General features: G+C 53.2%; 1 protein-coding gene across 1 annotated transcript; it reads left to right on the top strand.

The window, feature by feature from the left end:
* The first annotated feature begins 6,431 nt into the window (after positions 1-6,431).
* Positions 6,432-13,268, top strand: PPP1R14A (protein phosphatase 1 regulatory inhibitor subunit 14A). Its single transcript, XM_081922691.1, has 4 exons — positions 6,432-6,668; positions 10,797-10,877; positions 11,703-11,735; positions 12,825-13,268. The coding sequence occupies exons 1-4, from the start codon at positions 6,447-6,449 to the stop codon at positions 12,966-12,968; spliced, it is 480 nt and encodes a 159-aa protein (XP_081778817.1). The 5' UTR covers positions 6,432-6,446; the 3' UTR covers positions 12,969-13,268.
* The last annotated feature ends 385 nt before the right edge of the window (positions 13,269-13,653 follow it).

The following is a 13,653-nucleotide window of genomic DNA, read 5'->3' as shown; positions in this document are numbered from 1 at the left end:
CCGGCCCGCCGGTCGGTTTCATTCGGCCCCTGTGGCAGTTTATTTCCTGGGGTAAAATCCTCAACAACTTCAATCCTACAAAAAGGTCAAGAACTTGGCTTGGCCCTTTGGTCAGCCCTCCCGGCCCTTCACTTCATCCAATCTGGCCCTCTTTGGGAAAAGTTTGGACGCCACTGGACTATGGCGTCTCCGTGGAGCCACTGCCCGGGAAATTCCGGAAATATGGCAGCCCTCATTTATATGCTGGTTGTCCGTTTATTTTATCAGCCTGGGTCATATTCCACTTTGGAGATGGGTCTCCCGTCTGGCTATGGTGAGTCTGATTTTTCTTCTCCTTCTTTGGCCGAATAAGATTGTCTTCCATAAACACGGTTTTAACAGTGAGTCCGTAAGTGACGTGGAGGCCAATTCTGGATCCACATGTCCTTCCACAGTGGGGATATTGGTTTCCGGGAAGGAGTTGAACACGGTGTGGATTTGCCAGGCATGCCTTCCTCTTAGCACACTTCTCCCTTGTGTCCTGAGTTCGAGTGTCTTCAAAACCCAGGACACCTTTGGTCAAGGCTGTTCTCCAACTAGAGCACTCGCAGGCCAGTGTTTCCCAATTGTTGGTTTTTATACTACATTTTTAAAGATTTGCCTTGAGAAAATCTTAAAACCTCTTTTGTTGTCCACCAGCATTACGCTTTCCATTTTTAAGTTAAGAATAGAGTAGTTGCTTTGGAAGACAATAATCAGGAATCAGCACAGCATAACCAGTCCAATGAAGCTGATGTTGAAGAATTATTGCTTTGACACTAGTGATCTTTGCTTCTTCCAGTACACTGGCATTAGTTCACCTGTCTTCCCAAGTGATGTGTAAATTTTTCAGAGAAACCATTGATGAAATATTTCGAGGAGTTGGAGATGGCGTTGAGAAGTGGTCCGTGTTTCACAAGCATACAATGCTGCCACGCGGCGTGGAGGAAGTGGAGAGGACCATTGCTGTCCCTCTCTCAAACCCACAGGAGGCAGTGGGGTCGGACGTTGGAGCTGGATGCCAACAGGGCTGAGGAAAAGGAATTCAACTGCAGAACTCACTGCCACAGGATGCAGGGACGGCAGCCCACTGGGGTGGGGTGGGACAAATTCAGGGAGGAAGAGAAGGCTACCAATGACTGCTAGCCAAGATGGCTTGCCTCTGGCTCCAGGGTCCTTGGAGGCAGCAGTTCTTCTGAAGGCCAGCTGCCATGATCCACGGGGGGGGGGGGGGACGGGGGACTGACTGGCTGTAATGGGAAAGTCTTGCTTCCAGACTTCCCATGAGGGCACCTGGCTTAGATGTTTCGATTATTTACATTTCACATTTCGGGAACAGGGCCAGATTTAGATTTTATGAGGCCCTCAGCTCCTGAAGGCAATGGGGTCCTTTCTATGTCCAGCTGTCCTTTGCCAACAACAAATTGTCACTGTTTTTGGTGTTGAATATATGCTAGATGGTCATTGATGGCCCTAAGCTATTTGCACATAATAAATAGGAGCCTACACAGCACAAAACACTTTTGCTGGCTGTAGGTTTTATTTTATTTGTTTTTTACCTTATATTTCAGAAATGTACATCCAGGTGTTTTTTCCTTTAATTTTTTTGGGGCCCCCCAAGAGAGTGGGGCCCTAAGCTATACAGTGGTACCTCTGGTTACAAACACTTCTGGTTATGAACGCTTCAGGTTACGAGCTCCGCTAACCCGGAAGTAGCTGCTTCTGGTTGCGAACTTTGCCCCAGGATGCGAATGGAAACCGCGAGTCGGAGATCTCATTAGCGAAAGCATGCCTCAGGATAAGAACTGTTTTAGCTTAAGAACAGACCTCCAGAATGAATTAAGTTTGTAACCAGAGGGACCACCGTAGCTTGTTTAGCTTATACGTAAATCTAGCACTTTTTGGGATACAGATCTTTCCCGGGTGGCTTCAAACAGCAAAGAGGTCTCCATGAAATCTTAATAACCGTATCTAGTGCAAGGGGTCAGCAAGGGGTCAGCATCCTGGGGCCCGTTGGCGCTAGAAGGTCCTGTTTTGGGGCAGGGGGAAATCCTGGTGTCCTCCTCTTCTTGGTCACCTCCCTCTCCTCCCTTTCTCTGATGGTGTTTTGCTTCTATGGAAAGCACTTTGGACAAAGTGCTTTTGCAAATGAAAGGAACAATTGAACAGAAGAAAGGGGGAAATTCAGCTTAGAGGGGCCTCCCCCGCCCCCAATAGGATAAGAAGGACCGGGGGGGGGGGGGGAGAGAGAGGGAGGGAGGGAGGGAGGGAGGGAGTTGGCTGGGCCTAAAGATTTTGGTCTGTGGTTCAGAGGAATTATGCCAGAATTACGCCACAATGTCAGGGAGATGCCAAAAGCCCCTTCGTAGTTTCTTCCTGTTGTACTGATTCCCAGGGCTGGACGTCCAAGGAGAGGAGCTCCCCTTTTGGAACTGGTAAGTGGTGACCCCTCCCTGTGGAAAGGAGGAAGCTGCCTTGTACAGAGTTCGAGCTCCGGTCCACCAGCCTCAGGGACGTGGCCCAAAGGACAGCAGAGCAGGACCCTGGGCATCGTCTGGGCTGCAGGACTTGCCAGAAGGAGGCCCACGGAGTACAACCCAATCAGGCTGGGTGCCAATAATAAAATTAGCAGAATGAAAGACAATACAAGAAATGTAATCAATTTAATAGAGTATTTGGAAGTAAGAAATGAAAAATAGGCTGCATTGATCATTTTAGATGCGGAGAAAGCTTTTGACAATATTTCGTGGTCATTTATGAACAAGATTTTAGAGAAAATGGAAATAGGTAATTCTTTCCTAGTAGGAATTAAAGCAATCTATGCAGATCAATCTGCAAATATATTAATAAATAATATTTTTTCAGACAAATGCCAAATAGAAAAAGGAACGCGACAAGGCTGTCCCCTGTATCCACTGTTGTTTATTATGACATTAGAAATATAAGGAGAAATAGGAAAATTAAAGGTCTTGAGGTGGGACGTGGAGTTTATAAATTAAGAACATTTGCTGATGATGTGGTGCTGACACTAGAACAACCTTTGGAGAGTGCTCCCAAAGCATTAGAAGAAATTAAAAGGTTTGGAGAACTGGCAGGTTTTTTTGGGGGGGTTGTATATAATTTTTATTAATTTTCCAATAAAAACAAATTAATAACACAATTAAACATTAGGAATTCATCACACGTCTTTTTTCTTTTAGACTTCCATCAACATGTCTGATAATTTTCCGTAGTTATTACATATCTTCACATTTCTTCATTTATATTGCACTATGTATATCTTATCTTACCATGTTATTTAAACAATATTTCTACCAAACCTTCTTACAGAGCTTCTTGGAAACTTACAAACGATATACAGTATCATTATCACAAGGAGAAGTGGCAGGTTTTAAAGTAAATTCAGATAAAACCAAAATGTTGTTTCAAAACATGGATGAGAAGTTGAATTTTTTTAAAGAAAGGATGTTTGGTCTAAAAATAGGCAAAAAAGTTAGGTATTTGGGAATTTGATTGACAGAAAGAAATCTCATCCTGTTTGAAAATAATTATATTAAATTGTGGAAAGAAATTAAGAAAGAGTTGGATATATGGGGAAGAATGAAACTCTCCCGTGTTAGGTAGAATTTCAGCTATTAAAATGAATTTATTGCCTTGGATGCTGTTTTTATTCCAATCAATCCCAATTGTGAATAATTTAAGCTGCTTCAAAGAATGGAAAAAAGATATCTCAAAATTATCTGACGGGGAAAAGCCAAGAATTAAACATAAAAGTATGATAGATACAAATGAAAGAGGAGGCTTTGCTCTGCCAGATTTGCAAATGTATTTTGAGGCAGCTTGCCTGTGTTAGTTAAAAGAATGGAGTGTATTGGATAATGCAGACATCTTAGATTTAGAGGGTCAAGATTAAAAATTCGGCTGGCATGCATGTCTGGTATGGGAAGGCTAAAATCTGCAAGAGTTTTATGAACCACATTCTTAGTAAGAAAATATAAATATATATTTCTTAGGAGAAATATAAAAATCTGCTGGAAAGAAAAACACCTTAATGGCTGTCTCCCATTGAAGCAATCACAATTCAGAGAGTTAATATGGACAGACAATGTACAAGCAGTCAAGTACAACATTCCTTGTTTTCCTAGAGTGGACATGCGGGGGAATGTTTGGTCCAGCCAGTGGAAAACTTCCTGTTTCCTCCTGGCTGGGACATACGTCCTTTGCATGTGACCAGAGGTGGGCTTGACCTTACCTGTCCAGGTAACAAAAGGACAAGGCATGCAGCCCCCCCCCTTGACTTCCTCCGTCTTGGAGCAGCTTTTTAGCTAGAGATGCTTCCAGCCAACAAAGTACACTGGGATTATCCCCATATGGGACAGATCCACATGTATATCCTTTGTAACCAAGTCTGCCTTCAGGGATCCCATGGTGAACTGATGTGAGTAAACTTCTTTTATATACTTTACACAAGATTGTGGTGTGTTTATTCATTTAAGAGGGATATAAGGGAACTTACCAGGAACCTAATAGTGAGAGGCTCACACAAGCCTGCAACCGATTGTCCACTGCGTGTTTAAAAGGGGAATATGAAACTCTGCAAAGTAAAGGAAAATGCTAGCACAAGTTAAAGATAAAGGGACCCCTGTGTCCAGTCGTGGATGACTCTAGGGTTGCAGCACTCATCTCGCTTTATTTGCCGAGGAAGCCAGCGTCCAGCTTCCGGGTCATGTGGCCAGCATGACTAAGCCGCTTCTGGCGAAGCAGAGCAGCGCACGGAAACGCCGTTTCCCTTCCCGCCAGAGCGGTACCTATTTATCTACTTGCACTTTGATGTGCTTTCGAACTGCTAGGTTGGCAGGAGCAGGGACCGAGCAACGGGAGCTCACCCTGTTGCGGGGAATCGAACCACTGACCTTAAAATGTCAGAATATGCACAACTTGCAGATTTAACATATAGGATAAGAGAGCAAGAAGAACATAGGTTTAAAGAAGATTGGAAAACGTTTATTGACTATATGGAAAATACTTATGCAGCTCAAAGCGCTGGCAGCATCAACAGAGTAAATAATTTCTGATGGAAGTGAAAGTGGAGAAATGATTTGAATAGTTATAGTAAAATATGCAGGGATGTATGATATGCAAAATGAACCATGGAAAGAGAAGAAGGGAGGTCGCTGGATATTTCAGAGTTTGTGAAATGTTTATTTGGAAATGTAAAATTGAAAATTCATTAAAAATTATTATAAATAATAATAAGATTAGTCCCAGTAGTCTTAGTGCAAGGTGCCATCCAAGCGTCTCAGGGACCCCACTCCAGAAATATGCAGCTTTTATTCCTTAGCTTTTTCTTCTTCTGGAAATCCCACAAGGCAGCCGAGGTTTAGGATGCGAGTTTTATTTCCTTCTCCTAAATGGGCTCTAAGGAAATATTTGGGGACACAAAGAGAGCCAAGATGGCTTGTTTGGGATTGTTCTGTGTGCTAAAAGTGTGGTTTTCTTAGGGAATATTTCCTAAAATCCGAAGGGTGAAGGGTTGGTTTTCTGTGGGCTGTGTGTTTGCTACTTGTGCACCCCGAAATTTTGCAACAGCTCTCCCTTCCCCGGCTGAGGAGCCCCATCTGCAGCCCGTGGGCGTCACGTTGGCAAGAAGGACGAGAACAGGCAGAGGAGCTCCGCGTCTCCCTCCCTTCCCTCCTTCCTTCCTGCCCAGCTGTCTGGTTCAGAAGTGGGTCGGGGAGACCCACGCCTCTCCCGGAGGAGGCCCCCACCTCCCGGGCTGCTCCCCCCCGCTCTTTCGCTTCCCACAGGGCAGAACTCAGCTGCTGTGAGCAATTGTGGGGATGGGCAAAGCACGGAGACCCCCCCCCGCTCAAGACCCCCCTCACATCCCCTAGAGTGGTCCCACCGCCTTCCCACTCCCCCACCCCCAAATCATCCTTTGCCCTCTACTCCAGCCCCGCCTTCTCCCCCCACCCCTTCCCAAGGGCTGGGTACCATCACCCCAAACTCTCGGCTCCCAGTTCAGAAGGACCCAAAGAATAAGGGGGCCAAAAAGTCTTTTATGCCCCTTCCCTGTTGAGGAATCCCTCGCCATGAGATGATGGGCAGCCTTAAAAGACAAAGGCACGGAAGAAAGGCATATATTTTTTGGGGGGGGTGCATGGAGCCTCCATGTCCAGGGCAGCCTACCTGCCAAGAGGGCAGCCTCTCACTTCCCCGCGCGACGGGACGCTGAGCCTTCGGGTCTCCCCAGCCTGGCCTGGACGGGGCCGGCCGGGAGGTGGCGCTGGGGGTCCGCCCGCCCCGTCCGGGCCCGCCGTGGGGCGGGGCGCCAGGCCGCCCTTCCCGCCCCGCCCGCCCCTCGCCCGCTATAAGGCGCCGTGGGGCGGCGGGCGCCCCGTCGGGCAGCGGCGGCGGCGGCGCGAGCGATGGCTGCGAACCGGGTGGGGCGGCGCCTGGGACGGGCTTCGCCGGCGCGCCCGGCCGGGCTGTCTCCGGGGGGCGGCCGCGCGGCCGAGAGGACGCCCAGCCCGGGCATCCAGCGGCGCCAGGCGAGGGTCACCGTCAAGTACGACCGGCGGGAGCTGCAGCGGCGCCTCGACACCGAGAAGTGGATCGACGGGCGCCTGGAGGAGCTCTACCGCGGACAGGTGAGCGGGTCGGGGGAGGCGAGCCGGGGGGACGCCCGCCCGCCCGCCCCGTCGGAAGCCTCTCGGGGAGACTCCGCGGGTTCCTCCGGCGCGGCTTGCAGGCGCTGCCTCGACAGAGGGGGAAGGAGGGGCAGGATCCGGGCTGCCTGCCATCTGGTGAGGGGCTGGAGGCGGGGGTCTTCTGCCGTCCTCCCTGGGGAGCGAGGGCCCGGCATGAGGCGGCGTGTGGGCTTAGCATCCGAGGAGCGTAGCGCTGGAAGGGAACTCCAGGGGTCATCGAGCCCAACCCGCTGCTTCCAAAGGAGGCTCACGCGCGGAAGAAGCCTTTAGGGTCGGGCCAAAGAGACGCTCCCAGCTCAGAAGCTGCCGAGAGGGAACCTTGGGCAACACGAGAGTGGCAGCAGAATCCTCTCACGGAAGAAGGAGGGCTCATTTAGCCTGCGGAACTCCCAGCCACTGCGTGGGCTCTTTGTAGGTCACCGGGAAGGAAGTCGCGGTTTCCAGGAAGCCTCAGGATGGAGCTGCTCGCCCTGACCCAGCTGCCCCCACTTTCCTGGTCATTGCTGGGGCAGCAGCTCCCTTGGCAGAGCGTGAGGCTCGTGGGTCTGAGCCCCCCTTTGGGCAAAAGATTCCTGCATTGCCAGGGTTGGAGCAGATGGGGTCCCTTTTCACACTACAGATCTGTGATCCTTTCTCTTCCTGTGCCAGGGATCTGTGATCCAGCCAGGCCTGCTCCTCTCTTGCCCCAGATGCCATCGCCCGGCTGTGTGGCATCCCTGAAGCTGGAACAGGTCGGCTGCAGCCCCTTCTCCCTCCTGGCCCCCCTGGGGGGCTGCAGCCTTTTCTCCGCCCTCTACCCCCTTCCATTTTCTTTTCCTGCCACCCCAATATTTCTGTGTGGCTTTCCGATGGGCAGAATCCCCATTAATCTCGCCAAATCCCTTTCTTGATCTTTCTTGATTACTTGCCCTCGGGCAGGATTAAGGCACTGCCCAAGACATATGGTGCCAGGATGTGAATGGGGGGAGAGGGTCTCAGCTCAGGGGCAGGAACCGCCAAGGCCCCAGGCAGGACTGGGGGAACCAGAGAGCCCTGCCCTGTCCCAGCAAGATGGGGCAGCCGGCCTGATTCTGGCAAAGAAAGCTGGCCTGCGCTGTTTATTTATTCCTTGCATTTATTTCCCAACTTTTTCTCCAAGGAGCTCAAAGTGGGGCGCGTGGTTCTCCTCCCCAATTATTATTATTATTATTATTATTATTATTATTATTATTATTATTATACCACCTATACCCAGGGGTCTCAGGGAGGTTCACAAAATAAAATCAAGATATAAAACCACAAAATACATAATAAAAATAAAAACAACAACCCAATTCCCCCCAACAGAAAAACATTTTAAAAAGGCATAGGGTATATCCCTGCAACAAGCCTGTGAGGCAGGCTAGGCTGAGAGATGCCGTGATTTGTCCCCCAAGGTCACCCAGTGAACTTAATGGCTGAGTGGGGCTTTGACCCCTGGTCTCCCAGGTCCGACTCCAACCACTATGCGACACTGTCTCTCTCTGCACCGTCTCCTAATGGGAATCCTTTTCTGCTGTGATTTGGCTGGAGAGTCTGGATCCTTCCTTCCTTGGTGGCCCTTCTTTCATCCAGGCCTTTCTTCTCCTGTGGATCCCACATTGCACCCCCCACATGCACAGGCCCCTGTCCACCCGCCATGGGGCTGGTCTTGCTTGCCCATCCTCTCTCTCTCTCTCTCTCTCTCTCTCTCTCTCTCTCTCTCTCTCTCTCTCTCTCTCTCTCTCTTTCTCTCTCTCCTGCTGCCACCCCACCTCAGTCCAGCTCCTCTTGGAGGGGCCCCCTGCCTGCTCTTGGTGCCCCCCACCCCGCCAGTGTGGCTTCTGCCTCCCAATATTCCAGAGAAATGAAAGGCAGAATCAGAACTCGGGTCCCTGCCCAGACCCCTCTGGAAGTACCCAAGGATGCTGCCCCTGTGATTAATAATAAGAGCAACAAAAATAATTGAGACCATTTCTGTGCTGCTCTTGGAGGCGACCTGGAGCTATTGACTTTGCCTTTATTAATTGAATTATTATCCTGCCCTTCATCCCAAGCCCACAGGGCGGTTTGTCAGTGGGGATCTCCTCCTCCTGTCCCGTCCCCCACACAAAGGGGCTGCTTTGGGGTCCTCAGCTGGTCCCACGAAAGAGTGGCTTTTCAAGAGGAAGAGAATGCATTCCTGCAGCCTGAGGCCTGGGAGGGAGCGAGGTGGGGGGCGGGGGGGGGGCGGAGAGGAGCCAGACCCATCTATAAAAGAGGCGCCCGCAACCCTGCCATGAAAGGAAAGTTTCCAGCCCGGCTGGCTTGGCGCATCCCAGGGGAGCTGCAGCGAGAGGAGCAGGACTCAGCTGGCCGACGAATTCTGCAGCCACACAGCAGCAGTGGGGGGGGGGACACAGCAGCGTTTGCCCCCGCCTTGCCTGCAGGCCTCCCCCTGAAGCCCTTTGCTCAGGTCAGGGCGCCCTGGGGGGCTGCAGCTACTGGGGCAAGCGATGGGGAGAGCTGGTTCTCTGCCGCCTGCCCTGGCTGAGCCCAGTGGGAAGCGCTGCTGATCTCCCTTTGGGGCCCCGATGGGCTGGGTGGGCTTCCAGGGCTGTCTGCAGGCGTGTCAGCAGCTCAGCCTCCGATCAGGAGGCCCTGCAGTGCAGGTCTGTCCGGTTGGCCGGCAGAGGAGGAAGGAGGCGGCCTTTCCCGGCAGGGCCCGATCCCTACAGGATGCCTGATCCTTACGGAATAGGCTCCTGCCTTGACAAACAGGTCTGGAACAGGCCTGGAGGGAGTCCTCTGCCTTTAACTGATCTTGCCCTTTTATTTTTCAGGGATATTTGAATGTTTGGTGTGTGTGTGTGTGTGTGTGTGTGTGTGTATAGCACGGTTCCACTTTGCAAGCCACCCCAGGCGGCTTTTGACCCTTTCAGCCAGCATAAACAAAGATAATGAAAGCAAATAAAAGCTGACCCACTCCTCCGTGGGCGACAGGGCCTTGGGTGCGCTGGGTGCCAAGGCACAAGCGTGGCCTGGCCTCTTCTGCCTTCCCCAGCCCCCTCCGCAAGCCCCTCTTAGCAGCCCAGGGCTGGAGGAAGGCAGAGGGGCAGCAGCTCCCTCCTTCTGGAGGGAGTTTGGGAGTGGCGCCACCAGCCAAGTCTTTGCAGGAAGGGTGGTGAATGAATGAATTTTATTATTACGGTCACAGACCAGTTCCGGGTCACTTACAATATCAGGAAAATCATAAAACACAATTGCAATTGGGTACAACAGAGACAATTGAGATATAGTGGCAGTTATATATATATATCACTAAAATATAACCTAAAATTATCATTTAAAACCTTAATCACTTTGGTAGTACCACTTGTTGCCTAAGTTTTATGGCAGTCGCACAGAATTTGGCCACCCTGAGTGTGATCTCCAGATCCTTGTTCTCTACCAGGAGTTTTAGACATTGAAGTTCGGACCCATTTGGAGATTTTTTTATAACAGGAGTGATGAATACCGAGGGTAGATCCCCGCAGAAACGGCAGCGTGAGAAGGCATGAGAGACAGTTTCTACCTCCACGAACCTGCAGGGTAGACTCAGGAAGGAGGGTGGCAAAGGGGGCATTTGGGAGGGGGAGAGGGGTCAACTGCGATGGAGGATGAAGGCTGTTGCTTCTGGGATGGAGCATACAGAGCATACAGGGAGGGCTCTCTGGCCAGCAGCTGCGCTCTGCCTGTCTGGTCAGAGGCAGTGATGCTTCTGAATCCCAGCTGCTAGAAACCACTGGAGGGGAGAGAGCTGCTCTTGCACTCATGGGAAGCTTGTGAGTTTCCCATGAGGGCGTCGGGTTGGCCACTGTGAAAACAGGCTGCTGGACCAGATGGGTCTTTGGCCCATTTTCTGTTCTTGGGATCTCCTAGCGAGCCTGCTTGTGATCTTCACAAATGGTGGCTGGCCCCCCTGTTCCAGAGTCCTGTAAAGGGGCTGGTCCCTGGTGAGGCCTTGCAGGGGCACAAGATCCCTTTCCTGAGCTTTAGGGCACTTCCTTGGTCCCGCAGAGACCCAGCTGAATCCGCTGGCTTTCATTGCAGGAAGCAGAGATGCCGGACGAGGTGAACATTGACGATCTGCTGGAGATGGCCACAGACGAGGAGCGGGCCAAGAAGCTGCAGGTTGGCGCAGGGGGCTGCTGCTGTCAGGGGGGGGGGCTCTGCCTCAGTGCCAGGGCAGTCCTAGCCTGGCAGCATCTTCCGGTAGGGCAGGGAAACAGCCCTGTGTCCCAAACCCTGCAGAGCCTTTCTCAAGTGAGCGTGGAGACTGCGCTGGGTGGAGCAGCCTTCTCACCCAGGTTGAGGCAGGACTCCATGTTCCTGTGCCCCAAATTTGGAGGGAGGGAGCTTTGTGCAGGAAACCCCCTCTGGATGAGGGGGTCCAATCCCTGGCATTTCCAGGTGGGCCTGGGCCAGAGGTGCTGCCAGCCAGTGTAGACAGTATTGAGTTGGATTGACCAATAGTCTGACTCTGTATAAGGTGGCTTCTTTACGGTCCTCTCCCAAGGCCGGTGGGCAGGATCCAGCGCTCCTGATGATAAGATTTCCAGCCTCTGCCCATTTGTGAGCAAGCGAGTTCTGCCTCTGGCCCGGGTGCAATAACCAGGGATCCGCGGGGTAAAGGCCATTGGTGCAATCGATAAGCATGCCTGCCATGTTGCCGCGCCAGCTGGAAAGAAATCCAAATAGTAATAAATCGAAACCAAAAGAGCTTAAAGCGGAAGGGCACCCAAACTTTATCCAAGGGGAGATGAGTTTGCAGCAGGCCGAGGGGCCGGGGGGCCTGGGTGGGCGGGAGGCTTTTGGGGGGTGGGGTTTGCAGCTGCACCGGGAGCGAAGAGAAGTGGGATTCTCCTCCTGCCCCCTCCCCAAATTCCAGGGTCAGAGAAAGGGGCTGAGATGCAAGGCAGGCTCCCCCAGCCGTTCCTCATTCTCCTCTCTTTGCAGAGCATCTTGGAGTCTTGCCACAAGGACACAGAGGTGGGTGCCTTTGCTCTTTGACCCCCAGGGACCCCTCTGGCTTTTACCCTGCAAGGGGAGGGAGGGGAATTAGCCGCTTGCCCCCCCCAGCACCTGCCGGATGAAGCCTCTCCCAGCAGGAGTGGTGGTCTGTGGAGGAGGGGAGGAGGAGGGGATGCAGCTCCCATCGCTGGCGCAAAGCCCTCCCCACCCAGATACACAGCACAGCCTCCCCCCTCCCTCCCTCCCTCCCTCCCTCCCTCCCTCCCGGTGGCTGCTGGGATGGCTGCTGGATCCTCCCGGGGATTCCTGGCGTTCCAATCCCAGCTGGTCACTCCTAAGAGCACCCCCTGCCTCCCCCACTGGATCCCTTCTGCTGAGAAGCACGGAGCCCCTCCCCCCAGGGCTAGCCAGCCTGGCTGCTCTCAGGGCAGGGAGCTGGGGGGCAGCTTCCGGGGGGGGGCACTGTGAGAAGAGGACGCTGGATGGGGGGAGGCGTTGGCCGCAGCCAGGCTTTTCTGATGTCCTTATGGAACCCCCAGCTCCACAGGCAGTCTACCTGGACTCCTAAAGGTAAAGGGACCCCTGACCATTAGGTCCAGTCGCGGCCGACTCTGGGGTTGCGGCACTCATCTTGCTTTATTGGCTGAGGGAGCCGGAGTACAGCTTCCAGGTCATGTGGCCAGCAGGACTAAGCCGCTTCTGGCGAATCAGAGCAGCGCATGGAAACGCCATTTACCTTCCTGCCAGAGTGGTACCTATTTATCTACTTGCACTTTGAGGTGCTTTCGAACTGCTAGGTTGGCAGGAGCAGGGAGAGAGCAACGGGAGCTCACCCCGTCATGGGGATTCGAACCGCCAACCTGCTGATCGGCAAGTCCTAGGCTCTGTGGTTTATGTAGACAGATATTTGGTCCCTTTGAGAAGACGATGCTGGACCGGATGGGCCCCTGGTCTGATCTGGCAGCCTGGCTCTCCTTGGGAATGCTTTCCCCCTCCCTTGCCGGCCCTTTTGACCCAGCTGTTGGCCCAGCCTGGCCTCTGACCCTCTCTCCCCACCGGCCGGAGAGAGGCGGGACTCACCCCTTCCTTCCTTCCTTCCTGTCGCAGGACTTCATCCAGGAGCTGCTGGGGAAGCTGAGGGGCCTCCGGACAGAGCACGTCCTCCGCCGGACCAGCCCCGACAGCGGAGGCGGCGGCAGCCAGGAGGAGAGAGCGGATCAGGGCCCGGGGAGCCCGGAGGAGCGAGTGTGAGAGCCGCCTGGTCTTGCGGAAGGCTTTGCCGAAAGCCTCAGGGGTGGACTCCTGGGGGAGGCCGGGGGGGGGGGCAATATAGAGGTCAGGCTGCCAGTGGCAGCAGCAAGCCAGGGTCCCAATGGTGTCTGGAAGAGGCGCATCTCTCCCCAGTTGCATCTGGCTGCAGGGACGTCCCCCAGCCCCCCAGATGCTGCACCCCTGCGCCCCCCAGCAGCGTCTCTGAACCCCCTCCCCATTGTACAGTGAACAGTCTTGTCTGCTTTCCGTGTATCCTGTAATAAAGCACTCTGTCTCAAACGGCTCAGGTCAGCTGCTGCCTCGGCTGCGGAGGTGGGGTTCTTCTGGGGAGGGGGTACCTGTCGCACACCTGCTGCTGACATCGGCTGCAGGGATAGGCAGCCTGTGACCCCCCAAAGCCATCAGGGAAACATGCAGTTGGAAGGGACCCCCCAGGGCCATCTAGTCCAGCCCCCTGCAATGTGGGAATTGCTGCTTTGGATCCTGCTGGGCCCCCCCTCACGTGCCCAGAAGCCTCTTTTGGGGCTCCGGCCTCCAGCTCTGCTTCTCGTCTGCCCATGCCCCACTCTCTGCCAGGGGCAAACTCTTGGGCTCGTCTCCAGCTCAAGATTGCCAGGATGGCTCCTGCTGCTGCTGCCTCCGTGACCCCCTGCTGCCCTCCCCC

This window comes from Podarcis melisellensis (assembly GCF_964234715.1).
Source record: "Podarcis melisellensis genome assembly, chromosome: 8".
NCBI classification, from domain to species: domain Eukaryota; kingdom Metazoa; phylum Chordata; class Lepidosauria; order Squamata; family Lacertidae; genus Podarcis; species Podarcis melisellensis.
This window is presented reverse-complemented; position numbering and strand designations above follow the sequence as displayed.